Source organism: Vanacampus margaritifer, chromosome 2 (assembly GCF_051991255.1).
Source record: "Vanacampus margaritifer isolate UIUO_Vmar chromosome 2, RoL_Vmar_1.0, whole genome shotgun sequence".
Classification (NCBI taxonomy): Eukaryota; Metazoa; Chordata; class Actinopteri; order Syngnathiformes; family Syngnathidae; genus Vanacampus; species Vanacampus margaritifer.
In genome coordinates this window covers 45403570-45426163 of record NC_135433.1, presented here as the reverse complement: position 1 = coordinate 45426163, position 22594 = coordinate 45403570, and the positions used below count along the sequence as shown (strand labels likewise).

Genomic DNA, 22594 nt, shown 5'->3' with positions numbered 1-22594 from the left:
GCGACCAAGCCAGTAAACAAAGAGCGTGAGCGACGGGATGCGCACGTTTGCACTCAAACAACAAAAACACTGGCATATTTTAATCATTTCTATCGTTTATTGTTAAACGTTTTTAATTGTGACTGAAAGTCCTGCTACGTATTGAGAAAACTCAGTCAATAGCGAGGCGGTTAGGTGACGTCAGGAGTCTTTAGCATTCATAAACGTTAACGCGGTGTTCATTTATTTAAACGTTCATGTTTTACTATACACAAATATATATATTTAACTATACAGGCTATTAAAATCCCACTGGGGAGAAAGTCGCACAGTAAACCCAGGGGAAGTAGTCGGGCAAAAGTCCCCGGATGTTAGAACGACGGAGGCCGCGATCGTGTATGGCTAAAGCTAACTAGCTACAATTAATAGACGCCAAAAAAGACCAACATGTTCGGTTCGTCGAGAGCTGGGGGTGTTCGAGGAGGCCAGGATCAGTTCAACTGGGATGATGTCAAGGTGGACAAACACCGAGAGAATTATCTGGGTAAGTGTGTACCGTGCAAAGCGATGCTAACTGCAAGCGTGTCTTAGCTAGCCACCACCATCAGACAAACAATAGCTAATAAGATAAATAACACGCTAACGTGGCGTCCTGACGCTTCGTGCTGCATTTCCTTACCTTCCACTGCCGTGTCCTTCATCACACTGATTCTTGATTCTTGATTAATGGTTACTTATGTTTTTCTAGTCGTGTGTGCCGCTAAAGTCCAATTCATTGCACCCCCCGATTCGATCCACGTTGTCACTCCGCTATTTGAGCCCCCCTTCAACTATGTCAACATGCGACCTGCGTGGAAGGCCCCTGCGTTTGCGAAATACAACATTCATTTAAACAATTTGAATTGCCACTATGTTTGGATTACTGTATATCTTAATTTTGTCAGGCTATTGGGTTATGTTTAAAAGTTGCCAGGTGGCTCGAAGATAATGTGGTTAAGAGAGGTCAAGTTTTAATCAAACCCACCATAACGTTTAAAAATGCCATTTATTGATTAAATGTGCAGAAATAAATCTCTGTGTCCCTTTTCTCTTTACTCAAGGTGTTATGTAAATCAATGTTTCCTAACCTTTATTGAGGCAATATGCACCTGTTTTGCATCAGAAAAATCTCACGTTAAACAACTTAACAGTCACAAAAAGTATGAATACAGAAATGATGATCTCGTCTCATTTCATTCACAAAATGGCATACTTAGTACTGTAAAATGTGTGCTTGTTAAATTGAACACAAGCTGATATTTTCGCTGAAAGTCGAGCGTTATTCTGTTGCGTGAATAGCAGGTTTCTCCCATCTGATGGAAGAGCATTTAATTGCTCTGTCCGTCACTATGCATTGCAATTTGCTAACATATCTAGATAGACAGATACTGTATTGTAAATAAATATTTTTTAGATTTTTAGACACCTGTGATGACCTCTCATGGCAGACTAGTTGTAAATCACTGATCTACATATTAGATGTTAATGTAATTATTACAACTAAGGTTCGTGATGGACTACAGTGTGTTCCGACTTATGCATGAATTTGAATCACATTGCCACTGAAGCAATGGAAATGAGGACACAGTATTTCCTATGGGTAAAAACGGTTGTGTTATTGTTCTTTCTTGCAGGAAATTCTCTCATGGCTCCAGTGGGCCGATGGCAAAAAGGCAAAGATCTGACGTGGTACGCTAAAGACAAAAGTGGACGCCCCCGGACCAAGGAGGAGGAGCTTGCTGCGGTCAAGGCTGCAGAACACGACGCATTGATGGCTGCCTTGTAAGTGTGCCACCCAGAAAAGCCGACCGTAATTGTTAAAAAAACAAAAACAAAATATATATATATATATATATATATATATATATATATACAATGTCTAAAAGTGTAATGTTTAACTAATTTGTCCTTGTCAATGTAGAGGTCACAAGGTTATAAAGAGACAACCCACTGGACTGACCAAAGAGGTACTGTATTCCACCATGTTTTCTTTCATTATCAACCCATAAACACAAATGGCTGACATTCTCACAGGACTTGGCAGATATTTGTAGAAGAGAAGATGATGATGGTGAAGAAAAGAATGTAGATAGGCTCTCAGGATTGGGAAGCTCCAGGTGATTTTTTGTTGTTGTCTTCTTTGCATGAAAATAATTTAAAGGCTGTTTTGCAAATGTAGTACAGTATTTTTTTTTAAATTCTAATTAAAACACTAATTAAACAAGTTGTTCCCTTTTTGTTTATCACTTAGTAGTGTACTGAAAAAATACAACACTCTCGCCACTTACCAGATGTTTTTGCGTCCTATTAGCAATGTTCCCTTTGACATTCAATCTCAACAAGCATCTTATCGCAGACAAGAGCTGTCTTCTTCTCTCAAGCCTGATTACTAACAAGTTTGTTTATGTTTCTATTTGCAGTGCCGGCTCACGGAAAATGGTCCTCTCTCAAAAGGAAAAGGAGGCTGTTAAAATGGGCCTGCCAGTTTTTACAGTAAAGCCACACACAAGCACTCACATATTTTTGATTTGCAGTGAAACGCTCCAAAACTGAACACAATCTGTGATGCTGGTTGGCTTCCAAGTTATTCTCATTTCAAAACACTTGTTTTTCAAATAACATAAAATAAACAAATTATCTTAAAACCTTTTTTTTTAACTGTACAGTCAAAAGTTTAAGTAACAAACATTCCTAACTACCATACTTATGAAGACTTAACCACTCAATTAACCACTATAATAAAAGTTCAAAGAAATGTTAATGACCCATCCTGGCAGACAAATAATAAGAGAGGAAATTATTATTGGAATTGGAACTAAGGATTGTGCAGTCTATACATATTTACCGGTAAGTATATCTGCTTGGTAAAATGAATTGGTGTATCATGTAAGTGACGTAATTGTACTGAGCAGTAAGTCTGTTCCAGTTCTGTGATCTTGATCAAGCACATGATGACTTTGAATTTTGAAACTGGTTCCACAATATAGATTTCTACATTAAAGGTGGCTGTTTATTTGTGAGGTTTTATCATGTACGGCTCGATGGAACATAAACAAAATAAAGCATTTTACTTCACGGTACTTTCAGCACCACAAGACTGCAAATCGTCCAGACACCTCAACAGAGAAGTCATCACAGAGTGCAGAAAAAGAGGAGGTAGAGCAACGGTGAGTAGGCATTAGTTTTTACACTTTCTTAATCGTAACAGGATCAGTACAATACGGGCTTCTATCAAAAAAATGCTCGTTATAAAAACAATATTCACAGTAATTATCATTGTGGTTTAGCAGTACAATGTAAACGGCAATGACGATAATAAACATTTGTTTGTGGTGTTGAGCGTTATCTTGTAAAAGGCCAAATTTTAAATGCAGGTGTTATGTTGGATCACATTGTATTGTAAAATGTGCACCTGTGCATAATGTAGCGTTTATCAGTTTGGCTGGAAACGTGTGTTTTACATTTCCACACTGCTTTTTTTTTGTTTTTTCCTTTTCATCTTTTTAGTCAGGAGAGCAAGAAGAAAAAGAAAGAGAAGAAGAGCAAAAAGGAGAAAAAGAAGAAGAAGAAAAAGAAGAGGCAGAGAAGTGACTCATCCTCGTCGGATTCAGATGATGACAGAAAGAGGTTGGTTTACCAGCGAGCCTGTTTTAGGACACCTGGTGCACAACTGTTGATTATTAAATCATGTTCATAGACTGCATGTACTGTACCGACCTACCGGGTATGTTTTAACCAAGCTAAGTTTAGATGCATTTGGGATATTAAGGAAAAGTTTCACTAGAGGGCGCTAAGACCTCACTCACTTCATCTCAAACTTGGCTGCTTACAAGTATGGAAGTTGAGCTTGAAGCGCTCCAATAAACCACAGGCAATCAAAAAGAGAAAAGGTTTTACTCAAATGCAGAGGGGATAGACATTCAATATTAAGAATTTACAAATGAACATGGGGCCTTTCATTTAAAAATACAGCAAATACATAAAATGTATACAGTTCTTTAAAAAAAAAAACACTCATTTATTAAAGAACACTATGCATGACTAAAATAGCACACAGTTTCAATATATTAGAATATGTTGAAAAGTTCATTTATTTCAGTAATGTGAAAGAAGTGGAACTTATAGTACAGAGTCAGTCAAAGCAATTCGTCCCTAATTTCTTGATTTATCTGCAAAATCATTTTTGATGGTTTCTTATTTAATATTGTAATGTCTGGCCATGTACATTTGAGGTTTTTGTTACCTGTAAATTGTAATTATAATGAACAAAAAAAAACAAATCATGAAATATTTCACTCTAAAGTAACTTGTCTTCCACTCATTCTTATTTATATTGATTTATTTCTATCTATTTTATTGAGCTTTACCAGTATCTGCATTGAAAGTGGATGGGGAAAAAAAGTACTACTATAGACAAAATGCAGTAATCTGAATCTGACACTAATGGGGAAGAACACAACGCTGTGCAGGTGACTGGGATACTTATCGCTACAAAATGTCTGCCTCCACTTAATGGTAATGGTGAGTCTCATGATTTCAAAAAGGATGCGAAGCCGCAGTCCAATTATTTGCCGTCTATTGCTCTTCAGGCCCCGAAAGGACCACCAGCATCCTAATCCATCATACCACAGCCAGAGTGGAGCCAGACCCCATGACAGCCATTCAAGGGGGGGACCAAAGGAGCAGCGACAACCCCCACGCCCCCATCATCGACCGCAGCGCCACGACACAGACTCCTCCGACGGGGGGTCCCCTGTCCCCCGTAACCCCTCGGGCCACAAGACGGCCCCTGGCGGTGCCGCACAAAGCCGCAGGCGACGCCACGACACAGACTCGGACTAAGCTAATGTGCTTCTCCGCCGCCCAGCCACGCCCCTCCCACCCACTCACTCATAAAGTTGCTCTTCAGGAAGCTTGACCGCTCCTGAAGACCTCATTTACCTAATGGAGGCCTTCAGGGCCACTTTTGTTGATAGCCTTTTATTACCGCCTCTTTGTTTTGTTTTTTACCCACAATGATTAAACTTTCAAAATACCAATCAGAATTGACCATTAGCTTCTTTTTTTCCCTTTCTTTTATTTTATTTTATATATTACTAACTCCTAATGAAGTCTTACTAACTCGATACCTCAAAGGCAACAATAGAAAAAGTATGATGATAACCATAGAACAGGAAATGTAATTTAATGCATCTATGAGAGACAGAAATACTATTAATTTATTGTGAATTACATTGCATACATCAAGTCATTTTACCAAGCAGCTAAAATAATCTATATTCTAGCATAAGCAGTATAATGGGGGATGACTAATATTAAAATGGCCAGAAAGGCAACCCGTTAAACACGTCAGAGGTCTTGGAAGTTTGTGTAATTTTATTTTACTTTCATTTTAATAAGTAATTGCATAGTACCTGGCGATTTGATTCGTATCACGATTCATAGGTCACAATTCAATTAGATGCCGATTCATCCCGATACAAACCTATACATTGATTATTGCGATTTTTTTCTTTACTCAAATTTAGAAAATAGTCATCAGTAAACTTGTACATGTACTCTAAGATTTGTATGAAAATTTGTTTATCTGAAACTTCAGGCTTATAACTGAGCCACTGTATTTAACAAACAGGTTGTTTCATGTTTGAACAGCACTGAAATAAAATATTAAGACTTTATGTTCCATTAATATAACATTCTTCCATGCTTAAAGTGTGAACCCTAAACCTAAGTAATACATTTTGTTGAATATTCCCATCAAAAATTGATGTTTAAAAACATCGATTCGGCCGCATATTGAATTGATTAGAGAATTGCGCACTGTAATATCGCAATATATTGCTTAATTGATTATTTTTAAACACCCCTATTAATAGGTATGTTTTTCCTATTGCTATGCAAATGTTAACCTAAATATCAGAGGTGGCAGGTCCAGAAAGTAAAAACCCTACCACAGTTTGGCTAGCCCCTGATGCTAGCTAGCTAGCTCCCTAGCAGGTAAACAAGCACCATGGGAGCTATCTAGGGAGCTGGCTAGCTAGCACCTGGGGCTAAAGCCAAACTGGCAGCGTTTTTACTTCCTGGACCTGGCGTTGCCACATCTGCTTAATATTGCTTAGCAAAAAAGCATGACGGAGATGTTCACCAACAATCTCCATTATGTCAAGCCACTACCAAATTTGAGTAGTTTTATTTTATTTTACTTTTATGACAGTTTTTAAGATATCCCTGTACTGATGTTACCAAGTAGATTGCTAACCTAAATATAATTTAACTGAAAGTGTAACAACTAGCATGAAAAGGACCGGAGAAGCTCGCCTAACCATCGTGTCGGGCATCTTCTAAGGGTGAGTAGTTTGACTTTGACTTGTATTTTATTGTGGTTAAGCCAATCCTTGTGCTGTTACCAAGCAGATGCTAACCTAAATATCATGTATTGAAAACCTTAATGACTAGCCTGAAATGACTGGAGAAGCTCAACAACAATCTCCGCCATGTTAAGCCGCTTCCAAGGGTGAGTATTTTACTTAACCATACTTTGATACTGGTTGAGGTATGCTTATCTTAATGTTACCCAGCAGAAGCTAACCTAAAAAGCGTTCAGATAACCAAGGAACGTATGTACTGTGTATGGTGCCCCCCACCCCCGAATAATGCTACCAGAGACCTGTCTAATCTTTTCAAGGTTTACACCTCCAACTGGTACACTGCCATTGTAGTAGCTGCTTCGAATAGAGCCTTGTGTTTGCATGTGCTCTGAATGAGGAGGAGGAGGGGGGGGCACAAGTGGGGGGTACACTGAAAAAAAAAAAGCAGGGTTTTCATAGAGGAAAAAAATAGACAAGCATAGCGTTTGCATGCCACACGCAAACCAAGCTGATGGAGCAGCAGGAGAGGACAGTCCACATAAAAGCCTCCCTATGAGCAACCCTGGACTCGTCCCCCCCTTTGCCATCACCTCCAGTTTATAGGCTTGGCTGCATGAGCCATGGTAGCCTAATCAACCTGCAAGAATGCCCTTCTAGATGACCTCCCTACGCACTGTGCATGCGACAAGTCACTTGCTGCTTCAGGCCAAACATTTAAGTGTCCTCCACACCCACTGGCATCACATTGCTCTCTCCCTGGGTCACCGAACCCGAAGTTTGTAAGCAGGGTTATTATAGTTTTGGAATTGTTCATTTTAGTTAGTTTTTACTTCGTTTTGAGTTTTTTTTTTTTTTAAATTATTTAGTTTTAATTAGTTTTCAAGGTGGTTCTGTTAGTTTTTATTAGTTTTAGTTATTTCATAAATGCTTAGTTTTAGTTTGCTTTGAGTTAGTTTTAAAAATAAAATGTGTATTACTTGTGCGCAATATTTAAAAAAACACCATGGGAGCAACGTCATCTGAAGGTGTTTTTCTATTGACTCCTGCTAGATGACGTCACTTTTGTGTGGCACACTTTCAAACGTCCTTATTCCGGTTAATATCAAAATAAATCTACTTAAAATCACATTTAAAATCAATCCCAAAGGCTCATATATTAAATTAATTACCAAAAACTAAAACGAAGGACATTTTTGCTATAATTATGGTTAGTTTTAGTTAGTTTTATAAACATAAAATGTTAATTTTGTTTTTTTTAAGAAGCTTTTTCGTTTTTATTTTATTTCGTTAACGAAATGTTTTTTTTTAATTTTAGTTTTAGTTTTTTCGTTAGTTTTAGTTAACTCAAATAACATTGTTTGTAAGTAACTGCGATGTTAGACTAGTAACTCAACCCCGGTCCTCGACTACCCCTATCCAGCCTGTTTTCCCTGTCTCCCTCAGTCATCACAGCTGAGAATCGTTATCAGGCTTCATGCAGAGCTTGCTGATTAGCTGATCATTTGAATCACCTGTGTTGGCTGTGGGAGACATGGAAAACAGGCTGGATGAGGGTACTTCAGGACCGCGGTTGAGAACCACTGTAGTTGGATTTCTCATGACTCTAGACATAGAAGCAGGAAGTACTTCTAGTTCTAGCATGACGCAAACATGGGGCGCCAGTAAGCATTTAGATGTGGATGACAATCGTGAATGTGGAAGTAAATAGGAAAGAACTTCAAAGTTAAATTCCTTTTCAACTGGTTTATCATATGAATCGCTATGACAGCTGTTTGATTGACATATGGCCTAAACCATTGGCTTGCTGACTGGACTAGTGTTAATTTCATCAGCCATTTTTAAATAATTGAAATGGGGGGTGACATGACAGTGTCACAGTAACAGATTAGCGGACAAGATTTTACAAAATCATCATTTTTTCCACGTCTTTGTTCATGAACTAAAATGCCCATAGATTTTAGTCCAGTTTTTATTAAGTGAAGTACATTTTCGTCTCGTCTTTATTAGTCGACAAAAATGCATAGGCTACTGATTTAGTCCCAGTTATTGTTTATCAATGAGGGTTTTGATCCAGTGCAGTCTAGTTTTAGTCCAGTGAAAAATGCGCGTTAACGTAATTCTTTTTTTGTTTAGTTTTCGTTGACGAAATGAATACTAGACTGGACTAAAACAAAAAATTAAAAAACAGAAAACTGCGACAGGACCTGTGTCAAAAGACACAAAAACAATGGGGCTGGCGAAATACGCCAGGACTCAGTACACAAGGTTCAAAAGGACTGTCCCTGTTAAAGTGGGACATCTGGTCACCCTAGGAGGGCCGCATCTGGCCCACGGGCCTCAAGTTTATGCAACAATCCCCCCCCAAAAAATCAGTTCCCTCTCAAAATTCAACACTCAACACCCCACAATGACAAAATGAAAGCTGAATGTAGCAACGTACAGAGAGAGATCCTCAATGAAAACCTGCTCCAGAGCATCCTTCACCTCAGACTGGGGTGAAGGTTCATCTTTCAACAGAACAATGACCCTTAAGCACACAGCCAAGATATCAAAGGGTTGGCTTCAGGACAACTGTGAATGTCCTTAAGTGTACCGGCCAGAGCCCCGACTTGAATCTGATTGAACATCCCTGGAAAGATCTGAAATTGGCTATGCACCGACTCTTGCCATCCACTCTGATGGCGCTTGAGAGGTGGAATGTGTGAAACATATCCAAAAAGACTCAAAGCATTAATTGGTGCTGAAGGCGCATCATCAACAACAAAAAGTGCATCAAAGGCTGTGTTGTTTTTTTAACTAGCGAAAATCTTACTAAAAATAATCATGCTGTCATATTGTTGCCGTGTGTGCAGAATTGTGAGGAAGAATAATATAATTATAGAATAATTCTGTAAGAAAAGTTGTCCTACAAGTGGTTGTATTTGTAAATTTCAGCCAATCTATTTCTTCTTCTGCCTATTACTATACTTTTTGCCCTCTGTAGGTCTGTGGCAGAATGCTGCCTCTCACAGGTCAGTCTTGGTAATACAACTTTGTTAAGTGTGGCTGTGTGCTGTTGATCATGTTCACACAAACATCCATTTGCTTATTCCTCCCTCACATGTTAAATATTGGTATATGTGTACCCCACCTGAGGCAAAAAATAAATCTATTCACAATTTTGTAACTTTTATTGCATAGTCAAGTACAAAGATAACTCAATTTCAGATACATTCAATCCACTTTAATTACAGTGCTTATTTACACACAACACCCATAGATTAATTCAAACATTTCAATAGTTATAAATCACAAAAACACACCTACACCCAGATATATTCAGAGCAGTGCAGTAACATTAAGGAAAAAAACAAGAGGCAACACTTCCTACAGATGAAGGCATATTATAGGCTTCTGTTTACACTAAACATGACAATGTGCAAAGCAGAAAATGTAGAAGAAATATTCTTTATTGCTATTCAAAAGCCTTGCCTCATTTTTCAAAAGGCATTGTACTGTCACAATGTATGCAGTACAAGGTGTGCCAAATGTGGGATAAATTGCCATGCATTGTTTTTAAGTTAAGTGTATGCTCTTTAAGGCAAACGTGGACCTGAGACAGACGAAATAGAAAAAAAGAAGTAGTAAAGAAAATGCCTTTCCAACAGGATATGTTGCATAAAACATAGTCCAGTGTTTACCAAATGGGAAGCGACTTGGTCTTGATAATCTGCCAGATTTAAATTGCTGCAAGTGCATTTTTTCTTTTTGACAATTGGTCATATAAGTTTGCAGGGAAAACTCGATTGCGCGCTTCCCTCATTTATTGGCCAACCAAACAACCACGCTAGAAAAAGTCAAGTAAAGCTGCCCCGTTACCAAAACCCATCACACTTACATAAAATACAAACGTGTCAGCTTTAGCCGAACGAAGCCATCGTCTAGTTTGTCTGCAGTAACAACAGCTCAGTAAAGGCAGAATGTAAAAATGTGAGGTGACTGCTAGTTTTTCTTCAGCATGGTGGCCAACCAATCGAGTCCCTCGCAGAGGCCATCCCCGTTTGTGGCGCAGGTAGCCTGGATGTACCATTGTCTATCGCGCATGGAGTGAAGACCCATCTTGTCTGTGATCTCAGCTGCCGTCATGGCATTGGGAAGGTCCTGTCAACACCACAGGGCATTCATTCATTTGCTCAGGAATTAAGTCGTTATGGAGACAATTAGGAATTCATGTTTGAGACGGACATCTTGATTTTTCCATCTGCTGAAACGTCACTTTCATGAGATTTTCACGCGAGTCCACACGTGCTCAGAGCTAGGGCTGGGCGATACGGCCCAAAATTCATATAACGGTATAAACTGCATCCCGTCACAGTAACGGTATATATTTATGTAGTTGAATAAATAAAATAATTTGCTTACTGGTTTACGTAGTCCTTTATAGAAGCCAAATGGATAAAAATAAAAAGAACGATGAAAGAATAAATTTACTTTGGATAAAATTTATTGTGCAAATCTCAAATCAAAATGATGCATATGCAGTATGGCTTGCAGGGTGCAGGCTAGCTAAATTTGATAGAGGGCGTGGTGAAGGAACTCGTGTGCATGCCACACAACTAACTAAAAATTAATATTATTGGGACTGCAGCGATCAAATATTCTGGTATTCAGATATCCTACCAAAAATTCTAGCAAATAATCGGGTATTTGGAAAGAAATATATTCTTGATTGGTTAAAGAACAATTATAAATACAGATGACAAATAACACATTTGCACGTAATAATGAATAACCAACTAGTTTTCCTTTTTTTTTTTTTACATCAACTTTTTTTTTTAAAAACTTTAATTTAAACTGTTCTTGAACAGCACTCTAGTTCCCCCTCTGAATTTCTCCCCATAGATTTTGGTCTATGCGACGATAAGTGACGTCAGGACCTCAGTAGCGATTTTGGGGAACTTTAGCACTGCTAGCTAGCTGCTGCTGCTAGCTGGCGCATTTATGTCTTACTGCTCTCAACTGGAGCTTGAACATGATTTCAGGACAAAGTTGTGTTACTGCCTGTCACAAGTCTGGTGCCGTCACAAACTATAAATAGACGAGTCACGTCAGCCCTTATGCCGCGACGACACGCTTCTAGGAACAACTTCAAAATAAAAGCGCTACAATGCATTTATCTCATACTACTTGGTAATGTGAGGTTTATTTAGAAATTAAGTTTCTCTCACCGCGTTAACGGTGTGTACTGTTATGCCTACTGCCGTTCGCTTGACTACAACTTAATCAGTAAACAGATGTGACGTCCAATTTCTGCTGTTCTCCTTTCTATTCTGCTATGCACACTTGTTTACAACTGACAGTATGCACTGTCGACACTCAACGTCAACATGTGCCGGGGAGGACAGCCCTAATGCGATGACGTCACCAACATGCGCTGCTGCGGTAGAGTCAAAATCTCTACCGTATCTAATCCATACCTTATATTAAATAAACCGTTCATATCGCCCAGCCCTACTCAGAACTCTGAATACAATTCAGGCAAACGACTCACCTGCTTATTAGCTAAGACTAAAAGCTGAGCGCCGCGCAGTTCGTCCTCCGCCAACATCCTCATGAGCTCCTCGCGAGCCTCGGCGCATCGTTCTCGGTCGTTGCTGTCTACCACAAAGATGAGTCCTGTGACAGAAACACACAGTAACCTGATGATCAGGTTGCACTACAGGATAACCAAATTACATTTGTGATGGCGTAATGAAGTCACCAAATCAACTACTTAAAAAAAAAGAAAAAGAAAAAAAGTAATTAAACAGTTAGGTCTGCTTTAAAGTAATTTGTCCTACCCTGGTAAGCACACATTTTACATGGTATCCAACGTTTTTTTTTTTAAATGGATACCGCAACATGTGTTTTAGTGTCATTTCAACGGGATGCAGTGACGCCGTAACACGTGCCTTGCGTGTTTTGAAAGTAATGACGCCACAGCGGTCGAATCTTGTCCTGACCGCCGACGTCCCACACCGTAAAGCTGATGTTCTTGTATTCCACCGTCTCCACGTTAAAACCTACCATGCAGAAAGTACAGTCATATTAATGTTCTCATCCTGAGCGCTGACAAACATGTCGATGCAGATTACCAATTGTTGGAATGGTGGTGACAATCTCCCCGAGTTTGAGTTTATACAAAATGGTGGTTTTGCCGGCGGCGTCCAGGCCCACCATAAGGATCCTCATTTCCTTCTTGCCAAAGAGTTTGAGAAATCCAAATATGTTCCCCATGGTTGCTACTGACAAGAATGTACGTTTTCCTGGTCTGGAAACACAAAACACCCATTGTCAACCGAATTACTACCGAGGACAGGTTACGTCACGTGATAAAATGACGTCACAGAAATGTGAAGCGCTTTAAACAATGAATCTAAAGTAATAAAAATGCTAAAACAACACTTAAGCGTAGAAGGAGAAGTATAAATACGTACCGACTAGGGTTGAATTGATTATGAGTTATCAAGGTATCAAATTACACGTCAACAAGCTGCTAGCTTCCAGTGCTAATGTGCATTGCTAATAAAGACACAATTGACAAATACATGACATCAAGTCGTGACGCAACCAGACAACTTTAGGTCGCGAGTTAATTATTACAGCGGTACACAAGCGGGTTACTGTTTAAACGAAGTGTATAGCCGAAAACAGCGGATGTAACGCTTCGGCAAAGTTAGCCAACCGGTTAGATTAGCACTTAAGCAGCCTGCGTTGATTAGCTTTTAGCTTCTCCGCACTTGGCACATGTCATCAACCCTCGCTTAGTACAAAAGACAGATAAAAGACGACTTTGAAGTAGTTTCTTAGCGTGAGCACTTACACGAAGCTTTTACCTTGCAGCGTCTTCAAGGCGTTTCCTTTCTCCGGGAAATGGCGACCATTTGACACGTCACCGTTTCCGCTGTGGCTTTGCTTCCGCGTTCCATCCTTTCCGCGGAATGTCGCCCCCTGTGGTCAAAAGGGGTACTTTATTAGGCATAGCTGCCTTTAAAAAAAAGGTCAAACGAATCGTCTGTCGCTACATAATCATAATAATACTAATTATAATTACAATAAATCAAAGTAATTTATGGGAGTGAAGGTGCATACATTTTTGGTCAAGTTCATATATTTTCAAAGCAAAAAAAAAGTTGTATATCGGGTAAAATGTAAGTTTTGGAAGTAAAAAGTCATGTGATTTTGAAGTAGGTTCAAGAAAAAACGGACATTTTCAAGATTAAAGCTGTAGACTTTTTCCATTTAAAAAGTATATATATGTATATATATGTGTGTGTGTGTGTATATACTGTATATATACTGTATATATACTGTATATATACTGTATATATATATATATATATATATATATATATATATATATATATATGTGTGTGTGTGTGTATATACTGTATATATACTGTATATATACTGTATATATATATATATATATTTATGTGTGTGTGTGTGTGTGTATGTGTGTGTGTGTGTGTGTGTGTGTGTGCGCGCGCGTGTGTGTTTTAGAGAAACAAACACGTTTCTATTTTTGAAAACAGCCATTTATTTTCAACACCAGTCTTAGGAGATAATATATATATATATATATATAGATAGATAGATTGATATTAGGAGAATCAAGTCATGTATTTTATCGATTGAAGTCCTGTCAGTAATGTAATATTTTCCAGCTAAAAATTATATATTTTTTTATTATTTATGAGAATAGATATTATAATTGTATATTTACAAGAACAGTTTAAATTGGTTTTATTTTAGATTTAAAAATATTTTCAACATATGTACATTTCAGTTGTACATTTTCCAGAAAAAGGCAAACATTTTCACTTAACTGCTTTACAAACATAAAACTTGAAACAACACAATACAATTATAAAAACAAATGCATTAATAACTTCTTATTCAACAGGGCAGACCCGCTCACTTTTATTATATCAATCATATTTACCAGTAAATCAGCAAAAGTATTAGAAGTAGTGTTTTTAAACCACAATAAATCCGCTTCCTTTTCCTTTATAAACCGAGTAGGTCACAGGGAAAAAAAAGAGCTCATTGAGAAAAGCCAGTTGAATTTTAACCAGGGTCAACTATGCCGGCTACCCCCAGCAGGGGGGGCAGCAGGAGGCCAGTGGAGTTTATAGCTGGTGACGGACCACACAGAGAAGGGTCATAACACTCTTGCTCCCCCACTCCCTCAAAACCATAATTTGTGTTTGGCCCTGCCAAGCGCGCCTGAGATTACTTTCAGCATATTTGCACGCATTGTTGTCATTCATGTGGGTGTTGTTTGTCAGGAAATAAAAATGATTTATAATGGAGAGTCCTCGAGAAAATTACTTCCTAATAAATGTTTGGAGTGAATATATTTTAAACAGTATTGATTAATCTCACTCATTCAAAAAATAAGGGTACACATACTTACTAAAGTGGTGTAGGCCTACAACTTGGACCTGACACCTTTTGTCTTGTGTAGTCCGCATGAGTAAAACAGCACACCACACACTGAAAAGTGTCTGTCCTAGTGCTAAGACGAACCAGTGAGAGGTAGCAGGGTGTCACAGGGCAGAAAAAGAAGTAGAAGAGGAAATAGAAGGCAACTAGACAAGACTTATTCGCAACACCTAAAATCATTTCCAAACACAGAAGATCCCTTTTCGTCGACGGTGGGGCAGGTGTTGATTACTTCAGCTAATGCTAAATGCTATCTTGGTTGACAGTTCAACAGCGTTTAACAAAGCAATGTACTCATCATTACAAAGCCTTTATTGCGCTGTCTCGGTGGCTATTGGAAGCTGGCTGTGTGGTTAAACCCACGGCGGTCTCGCATTGGAAAACACCAGAAAAGCTCAGCTTGCGTTGGCTACCCTCCGTAGCAGTAGGACTACATTTCCCATGATTCTTAGACACCGAAGCAGGATATAGTGCTAGTTCTCGAATAACGAAAACACTCCTACTGTTTAGATGCGAATTTGAACGCAAACATGAATTTGGAAGTACATTGGAAGGAGATTAACTGTTCAATTCCCTTTTAATGGAATTATCGTGTGAATTGCTATGACAACTGTGTGATTGACTTATGTAAAAATAAAAATAAGGGAGTCTGGGACGGGGTAAAACAATGGGGTTGGCGAAATACGCCGGAATGCGGGACCCGAGGCTCCAAAAATGGGACTGTCTTGGTGGAAACAGGACGTCTGGTCACCCTACTTAAACGCTATCTGAGTATGTCACATAAAAAAAAAGACTGGGGACCAAGAGCAATGCTTACAATGATGTTAGCTATCATAGTTCTTTTGTAAACACAGTCATGCCACTGACCTCGCTGGTAAACAACTTGAAATTGGCTTCTACAAAACACACACACAAACACACACGGCGGTTTCCAAACCCACGCTTGACTTTTTAGCGCTCTTTGCCTCATCCTTTAATTTCATATACTGAAGACACCCAGTCAAAGAATTTACAACCCCCAAAAAACAAAACAAACAAATAGGCTTTTCTTTTTGGTTCAGGTGGTGGACAGCCAATATGAGCCATCAATCAAATATCTTCATGGTAAATGACTGATTAGAAAGAAGAACTCTTTATTTAAAAAAAAAAAAGGCCTTTTTTTAAATTTAAAAAACCCGCAACATCTTGAAGTTGCATGCTTGTTGTTCAGTCTTTTAAAAGAATGAAGAGGCGTTGAGTTGGGAGCTATGGCCTGACTTTGCGCTCAGTTGACCAGTTTAGAAAGTGACATTTGCATCAGAATGCTTACTCTGTCATTCTGCTGACTTAAAACATGTGCACATTTGTGGCAACCCATTGCTCTGCTGTGCTTTATTTTACACTGCGTTGTCTTTATAGTGACAAAATTCCAGTTGGTTTCACCCATGTGACTCAATTTAGACATGGGCGATGACATATCAGCTATACCCTGTAAGGTGCACTGACAATGAAATATGGTCCAATCACAGACCTTTTATTCTGCACAGTCCTTTGATGTACTGTAAATCTTGTACATTATAAGTAAACCATTAAACCATTAAAGTTGAGTAAATACTGTATGAGCAGACATGTGGTAGCTAATATTATACAGTATATGCATAAACCATTATATCCATATGAGACTTTGTAAATGTACCAACGTTTTCATACAGCTAATTTATATATAATATATCATAAGTGCACAGGCCAATAAATATGTGGTAATTATAGTACAAAAGAATATAAACAGTGACATCAGATCCAGGGTAAAAAAAATTGCCAATAGGAAATTTCATACAGTTAGCGTTACCATCTCGAATGTTAACTAAAGTTACAAGCGAACATCCGATCCAGTATGCAGTGCAATAGACAGATAAAAAGTTGTAAAGTTACAATAACAAACTCTTTTGTTCTTTTAAAGTTGGAATGTTGTCAGTTTTTTATTTTATTTTATTTTTTTTAATTTTTTGTCGGGATTAAAAAAAAAGTGTTTTAAGAGAATAATATTGTTTATTCCATATTATTATGATTTTTAAATCAAAGATTAAATTAAATATGAATAAATAGATATTATTGAATTAGCATTATATTATTGATTAAATTATAATTCATACATATTTTTTAATTAATATTTTACATACACATTAAAAAAAAACTTTTTAACCTCATCTATGACTGATCTTACCCATTTGTCCCTTTTAAAAATCAAGCGTGGGCTCCGGTGTAGACATTTTAACAAGATTATAAATGGCACGTAGTACACAAAAAAACACCTTCAGGCCGACAACAGAATTGCATCTTTGTTGAAAGAGAGTATATGTGGCAAAATACTTCAGTAACTTACTTCACTCTGGTCAAAATCGGGATTTAGCGTTGTGCCGCCATCCTTAGTAGTGAAGCTGCTTGAGGTCCAGTTAAATCCATCATTTCCTAGCTCTGTGTTACATGTTCTTCGCTCCTTTTCGCCGTCATATCTCAGCACATACTGACAGTTGTGACGTGTGGACACAGGACTATAAATAGGACAGTAGGGGGTGAACATACGCCCCCCCCCCCCCCCCAACTCCCACTCTATCCAGTCTAAAAAAGCAAACACAGACAAATTCTGATGGCTTGACAAATCTCTTGCACACACACGCACAATGTCATGGTCTCCTTAAATCCCCCTTAAAATGTTTCCCCTGAGATGGCGGCCAACAACCCCGGTAGACCTCTGCGTGGATAGTAATCCCCCCCACCCTTATTGGTGCACATCATATCAGATCAATATGAATGTATGACTAAATGAGGTGGGGGGATGCCGGGGGGGTCAAAGAGGCTTCCTAGGGTGAGGAGCTCAATAGGGGCCTTGCTCCCTGCTAAGTGGGGATAAAAAACACTCAGCAAGGGGCATGGAAATGCAGTGTCCCATATTCCTGCGTGTTCAAAAGTTTATTCATGATTTGGACACATCATGGGTGTCAGTAGTTGTAATAATCGTAAAGCGGTCCGATTCGGTCCGAGACGTAACGCAACTCGGAGGGACAGCCATGGGATGCCTCCCTCATGTTCAGGATAACGGCTCGGGCCAAAGGCTCCAAAAGAGACAGGAAACAAACCGAACATTATTACAGCCGCCATGAGAGGATCCGCGCTGGCCCCCGGCCGCCGGCAGCCAGAGCCAGCGGGCACCGTACCCCACGCTTCTCACAGTAGGGGGCGCCACAGAGGGAGACAGGCCGAGGGCAAAGGATCAATGTGCGGCGGTGTCGTCTGCCAATCACCTTTGTGTGCTGATTGAAAAGGTTGCTAAGGGGATTTACATACGATTTTACACTCCGCCCTGGCTACATGCGGACAAGTTTGATTCCGTGTGCGTCATTACGTCCGGCAATGCTTTTCATGTACACACAAAATTGTTGGTTCCTTTCAACTCAAAAATGCGTATGGATGAGACAAAAGATTCTGGGAGAATATCCTTTGAACAGATGAGACAAAACTTTTGGAACTTTTGCCATCACGTCTACGTTTGCAGACAAAGAAATCACGGTACTTACTGTGCAACACGGAGCAGGCTCAGTTATATTTTGGGGCTGCTTTGCTACTTCTGGCAAAGGATGTCTTGAATCTGTGTAGGGTACAATGGAATCTCAATACAATCAAGACATTCTGAGTAAAAATGGCTGTCTTATGTCAGAAAGCTTGGTTTTGGCTCTGTTCTGGGGCTGAATGGAATATTTTGAATCTGCGCAAAGTACAATGAAGTCTCAAGATTATTAAGGCATTCTAGAAAAATGTGATGGCCGGTGTAAGAAAGCTTGAAACACAGAGGAGGTTCGGTCTGTTGTGCACCTGTTTTGCTCAATCTGCCGCAGAGTGTCCAGAATCTCTGAAGCTTCCATTGAAATCTGAGACATATCAAGGCAACAAGTTCTCCAACAATAGCAACCATATTGGTCGTTTTACCATGCACCAAAATACGACCAAGTGTCACGTATTGTAGTTTAGCGACCTGTATCGGCCATGTTAAATGGCGAAAAAATACAAAACTGGGACTTGAACCCGAATCACTTGGTCGGGAGACTAATGTCTAATTTGCTGAGCTAATAGTCCAGTAATAATCTTAGTGTTCATTTTTAGTGTTGACATGTATGTCAATTTGCTGTCTGACTAATGGTTGGGGTTAGGATGAGCTTTTCAGCGAGGTTGTACGGTACACGTTACATCTTTACATGGGACACTAATGAGATTAGGAAAAGGCACAGTGAGGTTGTAAAACTAGAAAACATGGAGTCAACACTAAAACAATCACTGGCCAAATCGCTCGATCAGATAAACACGTATTCCGACCAGATGGAGCGGGGTTTGAGCCTCGCTTTTGTATTTTTGCGCTATTTAACAGGCCGATAGAGGTTGCTAAACTAAAACATGTAACATTTGGTCGTAATTTGGCACCTTTTCAAAACGACCTCGTAGTTATTGGAGGACGGTCTCTATCAAGGCATTCGGCAAGAAATGTGCTGCCTGGTGTCAAAAAGCTTGATCTCAGTTCAGTTTTGCTGTTGCTTTGCTATATCTGGCACAGGGTGTACAATAGAGTCTCCAGACTATCAAGGCATTCTAGAGCAAAATATACCGACCGGTATCAGAAAGCTTGAAACATTGAGGATACTCATGGAGGATGTTCTGGGGCTATTTAGCTGCTTGGTGTCTTGAGTCTTTCAGGGTAAAGTCAAATTTCAAGAATATCAAGGCATTCAGAAGCAAAAATGTGATCCCAGTATAAAAAATCATGAAACGTGAAGATTTGGTTATTTTCTGGGCCTGCTTTACTGTATCCAAAGCAACGTGTATGGACTTTGTGCAGTGTACAATGAAATCTCAAGACTAAAATGTCCATTTTTGACCAAGAAGCCTATTCATCATTCATGCTTGAGCCAAGAAATTGACTGTCCTTCAAGGTTATTTCTGTATAAACTGGAAATTCTATTGAAACTCCTATCCAATATGTCACCCTTCAATCCATCCAAGTAGAACTGGCTGAAGGACACAAGAGCCTTTGGAGTCAATGAGCGACATCCGTGACAGATGGTTAAGACAAGCCCTCGCAGGATGCGCTACTTCCCAAAAGACACGGGGGCCTCTGATGTCAGGAAGGTCCGATTGTTGCCTTGCAGGATGTGGGCCTTATTGGCAAAGTGTTAAGAGTAAACATGATCACCGTGCCAGGGAAGTAGATTTAATAGCGGAGGGTGACTCTGTTGGATGAGAGCTGTATGGTCCGGTTCTCAAAAGCAGGGATTCACAAACTGCTATGTGACCCTTTTTGGGAAGATCAAAGAGTCTTGATCTTGAGAGATGAAACAAAATGGAGAGTGAAGGTATTTCTTTGAATGGCGTGTGTTAGTTTGAAGTTGATTCACATTTGCAGCGCATGCAGATTTGCTTTCTAAGGCCTGCAGTGTAGGAGCTATTAAAGATTGGGGCGGGGTGGTGATTAGCGTGAAAGGACAGCATGTTCAAGCAGTGTGACAACGTATTCAAGTAGATCACATGTGTCAAGATCCGGTGCTCGAGGACCTGAGTCCTGCATGTTTTCGAGGTTCCTCTACTCCAACACACTTGATTCAACGATCAGGATAATTATCAGGCTCATGCAGAATTAGCTGATGAGTTTAAATATGAATCAGCTTTGTTGAATGTGGGAAACCTTTAAAGCATGCAGGACTCGGACTTTGACACCACTGAAGTAGACGGTCATAGATCTATAGAAAGAGGACATAGACACAAAACATATATTGAAAGGCAGGGCTTGCTTCCATACATTTGAAATTTTGATATAACTTGTTTGGTACGTATGCCGCTCGCACATAATTTTACCACAAGCTTCACTATTCCATGCACAGGTTTGAAATTATATCTACAGTTAAGTATTGTTGTAAAACACGATGCACTGAATATACCAGAGCGTTCAGAGTGGGCATTCCATCAGTACTGACTGAAGGTCCGTCAATTCGTCAATGACGGACGTCCGTTTTGTTGCCGATGACGAATGACGGGAAACTTTGAAAAGTTGACAAACTAAGCATTGCCGGAAATGTGTTTTCATTAGTAAATGTAATCATCAATATCGGGTCAGTACCACCTGACCTTTTCAGTCTACCAATGATGAACGCCCCACTAAACGAGTAAATACAAACTTAGCAGTTATGCTAATTTCCTCGCACACCATTCTCCAAGCCTTCTCTCTTCTGTTTCTGTCCCAATACTGATAGCTGGCCGTGTTGTGGAGCTCGGGTGACTACAGAACGCGATGATAGTGTTTTCTTCCTTTTGTAAATTCCTTGTTATTGATACATTTATGCAAGTATTAGTTTAGTGCTCAGTTCATTTATTTTACATCAGGCACATTTTTAGGCAGCTAAGGGGTCCGTCGATGTGACATTTTACATCAGAAAGGTTATTGAACATCTTAGGGGTCCTTAAAAGGGGAAGTAATGGTGTCTGGTCAGTGCTGGATTTTACTTTCCTTTCTTTTCTTTGGTCCTTCCTCGGGTCTCCTGACGGCCTCACGTCTCTGGCTGGAAGTGTTCGGTTTAGGTGAACGGTATGGGATTTTTTAAAATAGGTTTTAGGTGAACTAATGAATACACACACACTCGCACGCAGGCACGCACGCACGCACCTACACATACTCACCCACATACAAAAAAACAAAAAACAAAAAAAGAGAGCAATGATGATGACATGTCAAATCGGTAAAATTACCAAATGAACAATACTGAGCTCTCCAGAAAAAAAAAAGAAAAAAGAGGAAGTAATTGAGTTGGTTGGCTGTGCACAGCAGTTTTCCTGGAAGTTACAACTGTGTGCACATACGTACTATAAGCCAGGAAAAGAATAGTAACATAGCAAATGTAAAGTGCATTACAAATACAATTAATTATTATCCATCCATCCATCCATTTTCTTGGCCGCTTTTCCTCACAAGGGTCGCGGGGGTGCTGGAGCCTATCCCAGCTGGCTTCGGGCAGTAGGCGGGGTACACCCTGAACTGGTTGCCAGCCAATCGCAGGGCACACAAAGACGAACAACCACACTCACATTCACACCTAGGGACAATTTGGAGAGTTCAATTAACCTGCCATGCATGTTTTTGGAATGTGGGAGGAAACCGGAGTACCCGGTGAAACCCACGCAAGCACGGGGAGAACATGCAAACTCCACCCAGGAAGGCCGAAGCCCGGACTCGATCTCACGTCCTCTGCACTGGGAGGCGGACGTGCTAACCAGTCATCCACCGTGCTGCCATTAATTATTATATGTTATACTATTTAAATAGTGGGGACAAAAGGTAATTTAGCATGACGGAGGCCTGGTTAAAATAACGTTAATGGCTTGACGATTACAGTTTGGTTCGGCTTGAAATATGGCAATGTGACTGACAATGACGGAAGGGTGTCCCGACTGTTGCCAAATGACGGACACGCAAAATTCATTGATGCCACCTCTGCAATATACTGTTTATTGTATTTCTATTACTTGGTTGCGTTCAGTAGGTGGCTGTGTCTCGTTGCATTGATCAGTGTGCGGCGGCCATTACTAAAAACGAGAGACACCTCTGAAACAGTGTTCCCCAACCTTTATTGAGCACAAGCCCATACAGTCTTTTACATGAGAACAATCTCAGAGCGCACCAAACAAAAATGTTACAAAAAGTGCTGTACGGGTATAGGTAGGAAAAA

The 22594-nt window shown here is 39.6% G+C and overlaps 2 protein-coding genes across 4 annotated transcripts; one reads left to right on the top strand and one right to left on the bottom strand.

Moving 5' to 3' along the window:
- The first annotated feature begins 3 nt into the window (after positions 1-3).
- c2h1orf35 (chromosome 2 C1orf35 homolog) lies at positions 4-5057 on the top strand. The gene is made up of 8 exons (XM_077556695.1): positions 4-523; positions 1653-1800; positions 1940-1985; positions 2053-2135; positions 2439-2511; positions 3106-3185; positions 3526-3645; positions 4608-5057. Exons 1-8 carry the CDS (start codon positions 427-429, stop codon positions 4858-4860), a joined length of 900 nt encoding a protein of 299 aa, XP_077412821.1. The 5' UTR covers positions 4-426; the 3' UTR covers positions 4861-5057.
- Positions 5058-9537: 4480 nt separating this feature from the next.
- Positions 9538-17427, bottom strand: LOC144043265 (ADP-ribosylation factor 1-like 2). 3 transcript variants are annotated; one of them, XM_077556697.1, is made up of 6 exons: positions 17215-17427; positions 13228-13355; positions 12500-12675; positions 12317-12427; positions 11917-12041; positions 9538-10526 (listed from the first exon to the last, which is right to left on the bottom strand). In XM_077556697.1, exons 1-6 carry the CDS (start codon positions 17410-17412, stop codon positions 10368-10370), a joined length of 897 nt encoding a protein of 298 aa, XP_077412823.1. In that variant the 5' UTR covers positions 17413-17427; the 3' UTR covers positions 9538-10367. The 3 variants fall into 3 exon arrangements, with proteins under 3 accessions (XP_077412823.1, XP_077412824.1, XP_077412825.1); XM_077556698.1 differs by lacking the exon at positions 17215-17427 and having other exon boundaries at positions 13241-13355; XM_077556699.1 differs by lacking the exons at positions 13228-13355; positions 17215-17427 and adding an exon at positions 12842-13194.
- Positions 17428-22594: the final 5167 nt, after the last annotated feature.

Coding starts and splice junctions, on each gene's coding strand:
- c2h1orf35 (XM_077556695.1), top strand. CDS start 427: ATGTTCGGTTCGTCGAGAGCTGGGGGTGTTCGAGGAGGCCAGGATCAG. Junction 1,801..1,939: donor GACGCATTGATGGCTGCCTT/GTAAGTGTGCCA, acceptor TTGTCAATGTAG/AGGTCACAAGGTTATAAAGA. Junction 2,512..3,105: donor TGGGCCTGCCAGTTTTTACA/GTAAAGCCACAC, acceptor CGGTACTTTCAG/CACCACAAGACTGCAAATCG.
- LOC144043265 (XM_077556697.1), bottom strand. CDS start 17,412: ATGTTCACCCCCTACTGTCCTATTTATAGTCCTGTGTCCACACGTCAC. Junction 12,676..13,227: donor CTGCAAGGTAAAAGCTTCGT/GTAAGTGCTCAC, acceptor TTGTGTTTCCAG/ACCAGGAAAACGTACATTCT. Junction 12,428..12,499: donor CACCACCATTCCAACAATTG/GTAATCTGCATC, acceptor TCTGCATGGTAG/GTTTTAACGTGGAGACGGTG.